The 4,423-nt window shown below is 44.6% G+C and overlaps 1 protein-coding gene across 2 annotated transcripts; it reads right to left on the bottom strand.

Annotated features, from left to right (window-relative positions):
• Nucleotides 1-295: 295 nt before the first annotated feature.
• On the bottom strand, nt 296-4,167 carry LOC109744865 (G-type lectin S-receptor-like serine/threonine-protein kinase B120). Of its 2 annotated transcripts, none has more exons than XM_073509637.1 (7): nt 2,427-4,167; nt 2,012-2,110; nt 1,749-1,930; nt 1,417-1,627; nt 1,080-1,317; nt 834-984; nt 296-756 (listed from the first exon to the last, which is right to left on the bottom strand). In XM_073509637.1, the coding sequence occupies exons 1-7, from the start codon at nt 3,667-3,669 to the stop codon at nt 463-465; spliced, it is 2,418 nt and encodes an 805-aa protein (XP_073365738.1). In that variant the 5' UTR covers nt 3,670-4,167; the 3' UTR covers nt 296-462. The 2 variants fall into 2 exon arrangements, with proteins under 2 accessions (XP_073365738.1, XP_073365737.1); XM_073509636.1 differs by having other exon boundaries at nt 1,749-1,933; nt 2,427-3,721.
• Between the last annotated feature and the right edge of the window lie 256 nt (nt 4,168-4,423).

Below are 4,423 nucleotides of genomic sequence, written 5' to 3'. Positions count from 1 at the left end.
TCAAAATCAAGGCAACAAGGAGATTATGTAGCAGGTTACATTTACCATGACCAACATTCATATGGGTAAAGACAACTTCATGTTCATAATACAAGACTAAAGGCATGTATCTGTCAAGCAGACAAAAGTGCAGCTTAATAATAGTGTTCTCAATTTGATTGATTTGTGGAACTTTTAGGCTAACATTACATACTAAGAAGAGAGATAAGCAAATAGTCTCCATCTACAATGATAATCCGAGTTAGATGTAGAAAGAGACCAGTGTACCAGGTGATTTGTTCATGAGCATGATATCTGCTGCAATTTAAGTTGTTAACATACTGATACAGTGCCTACATTCCTTGTCAGTTCCCAATTCACAGCCTTTTCACTATGACACAACAACCTACTAAATGTTTTTTGCACTCCACATATTTGTACATCATAAAGTATCAGCTTCTGGTAAAGTGTACGGCTTCTCATCTAACGCCCATCAAGTGTTGTGATACTCACTAAATTCATAGAATTTCCCCTTATTTTTCCTGGTTCGAGACTTCGTAGAGGAAAATATGCAGGCTGCTTTGGTGCTGGGAGCAGTGCACTTTCATTCTCCAACATAAAAGTAACTGATGCCATGAGTGGCCTATCATTCGGACAGTCTTGAACGCACAGGAGTCCGACATGGATACACCGTAGAACTTCATCAAGTGAACAACTCTCAATAACCGAAGAGTGCACCAGTTCTGTTGCTTTTCCATCCACCCACAGTCTCCATGCCTAAGCCAATAGAAACAACTTATGATCAACTTACTATGTTTGATATATTCAGATTCTACGCATTTATCCATGCTTACATAAGCTGTAAGGCCGACAAAGTTCATTACGAGTTGCGGCGAGGTGATCTTCAAGCCACTTACAATCTCCAAGAGAAGAACACCGAAGCTATAGGTGTCCGATTTTACAGAAAAAGCACCTCCCATCACATATTCAGGCGACATGTAACCACTGTTTTAGACAATTCAGTGAGGTGCATAATTTGGGATAAACTAGAAGGTAGAAATTGGAACCTTGAGACATAGCTAGTGCATTGAATTACTTACTATGTCCCCACAACCCGGGTAGTGCTTGCCTCTTGTTTGTTTCCACCAAAGATCCTCGCCATACCGAAGTCTGATATTTTGGGAGTCATTTCAGAATCCATCAAGATGTTGCTTGGTTTGAGATCTCTGTGAATTATAGTTAATCTTGAATCTTGGTGGAGGTAAAGAAGCCCTCTCGCTACCCCTTTAATTATTTTGAAGCGTATGGACCAATCAAGCTCATGTTGTCTTGTATCGTCTGCGAAGATGAATAATAAATGAAATATATCATCAGTAATGAGTGATTTTCTTTTGGTTAATCAAAAACTTGTGATATGCATCAGAAGTTTGAACATACCAAAAAGGAATGTATCCAAGCTTTTGTTAGGTAAGTATTCATAGATAAGTAACCTCTCATCTCCATAAATACAGCAACCAAGAAGTCTAACAAGATTTCTGTGTTGCAATTTCGCAATCAGAATTATTTCATTTTTGAACTCCTCTATCCCTTGAGCAGAGCCCTTACTAAGCCTTTTGATAGCAACTTCTTTGTCACCTTGCAACATTCCCTACATGTTTTGTATCATCCTGAACTATTAAACAATGAAAGCAATCGTTTCCACAAATAAAATTATTCTTCAAAAACAGAGAACGTGCTACTACAACTGAGGAGGCAAGGCTTTCTGCTACCTTGTAAACTTTACCAAAACCTCCGCTTCCAATTTGGTTAAATTCAGAGAAATTATCCGTTGCAGCAGCAATATCTTCGAAGCTAAAAAAAGGAAACTCCACATGTTCACCGCCCATTTCACTGAACGAGCTAAGGTATCCTAGCATCGGTCCATTGTGTATTTCCTTCTTCTTCCGTGTGCCTGCTAAAGATTAATACTTTTATTATTAACACTCGTAAAAAGAAGTAGAATTTTGAAAATAAGGGTCCTTTTTCAGTCTACCTTTGTATTTGCATATGCTGACAAGGGCTGTACATGCAAGTATCAGCACGCATGCCATGGTTGGGAGTAAAATCTTTACCAATTTGTTATTCTTTTGAACTGCAAAATGAATACTGTGTAAGTTTAGCAAATCGCTAATTTACAGCCATGAGTGAACCATGGGTCGAATAAAAGTGCTACACATACATAACCCTCTAGAATTACTGCTAGGCTTATTGTAAAAAGAGGTCTAATGTTGCATTATGGCTCAATAGAATAGTCATAGATCTATCGATTATGCTTACACCAAAGTAGTTAGATGCAAAAAACAGTATTTGTCCATTACTGCTATACTGTTAACTTCATAAACTTAGTAGATGCCCCATGATTAAATGTTAGTGTTTAGGCTAGAAGCCTAGAATCGGTTGGTGCATACCAGGAGAGTTGGCAAGCCGGAGGTACAGGTTCTCGCCATACTCGCTAAACTTTCCTGTGTCGATAAGCTCCCCTGTCCAAACCAAGCACCTTGACTGGTCGGCCGTAGCATCATTAGTGCTATAGTTGGCATAAGCATAGGCTGTACACAAGCAATTGTTGCTGCACTCAGTCATGCAGTCGCCGAAGCTTCTGTTGTGGACACGTAAAAATTTGTCGGGGAGCATCATCCTAGGTAAGGTCACGAAATGATTTTGCTTGCTGCATTTCAGGTCTTGGATTCTTCTACATCCGCTTGAAAAGTTAGGACCAGAGGGCTCAAACCCATCAAGGCAACTACATGTCGGGACAGCCGCCGTGTAGTCACAATAGCCGAACGGGCCACACGAAGCGTAGATGTTGCAGCTAGCGGGGGGTGCGGTGATGGTTCTCCATGACGAGCGGTTGTTCAAGCTCAGAGTCAACACACCCATGTAGTCGAGCGTAAGATGTGCGTACTGCGAGGCACCAGAAACTCTAAAATCATAATAGAACCCATCCCTTGTCCTGATAATGGCTTCATACAAGACAGTGTTCTGGTATAATGTGCCAACCGCCATCTCACCGTTGAAGATGCGGCGGCGATAGGGCCTAGCCCCGTTCCAAATGAAAAACTGAAGGTCCGAGCTAGGATCAAGGCTCATAGAAAAGACTCCAGTTGACAGGTCATTGAGGCCCTTAGAAGCAATCAGGCGCCAAACGACATGGCCCTTCTTGCTCAACATGGTCCTACCTGGGAGGAGCGTGTCCGTAGGGTGATCAAAGGTCTGCCAAATGGATGTGTCATTTGGTGACTGGACGACAAAATTCCCCGTGTCAAGAAGCACCGCAGTAACTCCCATGCTGCCCTTGATGTCGCTCTTCACGGCCCAAGGAGTGTGACCTTGGGAGTCGGACAACACCAGGTCGGAACTGTTGGTGATGGCGAGCGTTGGAGATGAAGCGGCGGGGATTGGATCGTCGCGGTTGGCGGTCCATACGACGGTGCGACCAGCCATGTTGTGGTACCATATGCCAAGGTACAGGCTCGTGTTGGAGCTGTCCGGGGAGAAGAAGCCGAGCGCAAAGTCCCCGCCCTTGGAGACGATGGTGTCGCCGGCGGAGAGCGGTTTTGCAGGCCACAGCCGGTCATCGGATCTGCAGAATGGACTGACGAAGAACAGGAGGATGAAAACTGGAATGCACGGCGTGCCGGCCTGCTTCATCTTCCTGCGAAGAAGGAAACTACTACTACATAGTTCTTGAGAACAATTGGGCTGGCTGTTGCAGGGAGTGGACTTTGTAGTTGGGGATTTTTCTTCCGGCCAAGTCAAAATTGGACAATGCGAGCAAGAGTAGTGAGTATGTGTCTGCGTGAACAAGTCCTCGACGACATTTGACTTTTGAAGTCTTCAACGACGTGACGAGTAAATGTGTCTGCGCAAGGAATAATTCGTTGCTAGCTAGGTGTTGAGTTTTGAAGTCTCCGTCGGGGAAATTTGACTATGGAAATGAGAGTGCGACAGGGGAAACCTCGGACGCGTGCGTCGGGTGGAGGGTCACGCCACGGCAGCGAGCTCCTGCTTCTCCCTCAACCCATGAAGGTAACCACGGCGAACTCCTTCCGCCGCCGCCAAGGCGGCAACCACCGCAGCCGCGGACGCCGCCGTCGCCTCTTCGTCCCGGTGCCGTTCCTCGACGCCATGGTCGATTGGAATCTGAGCTACCGTTTGCCTTCTCCATTCGTGCCCCGCAAAGTCTCTTTTACCGGTGCTGGGAGCTACCGGCTAACCATCTACCGTTCAGCTTTGTGATGTGTTTTAAGCCGGGCCCATTCATATGTATAATCATGTATTGTGACAGTTAATCTTTTATATATAGTCAAATCAATGTGAGATTAATAGGGCCCATGTCAGGAGTGGCAGTACTTTTTACAGTGAGATGTACGCATGCATGGAGCATCTCTCCTCTCTCTCAAAC

This window comes from Aegilops tauschii, chromosome 2 (assembly GCF_002575655.3).
Source record: "Aegilops tauschii subsp. strangulata cultivar AL8/78 chromosome 2, Aet v6.0, whole genome shotgun sequence".
Lineage (NCBI taxonomy): Eukaryota > Viridiplantae > Streptophyta > Magnoliopsida > Poales > Poaceae > Aegilops > Aegilops tauschii.
This window is presented reverse-complemented; position numbering and strand designations above follow the sequence as displayed.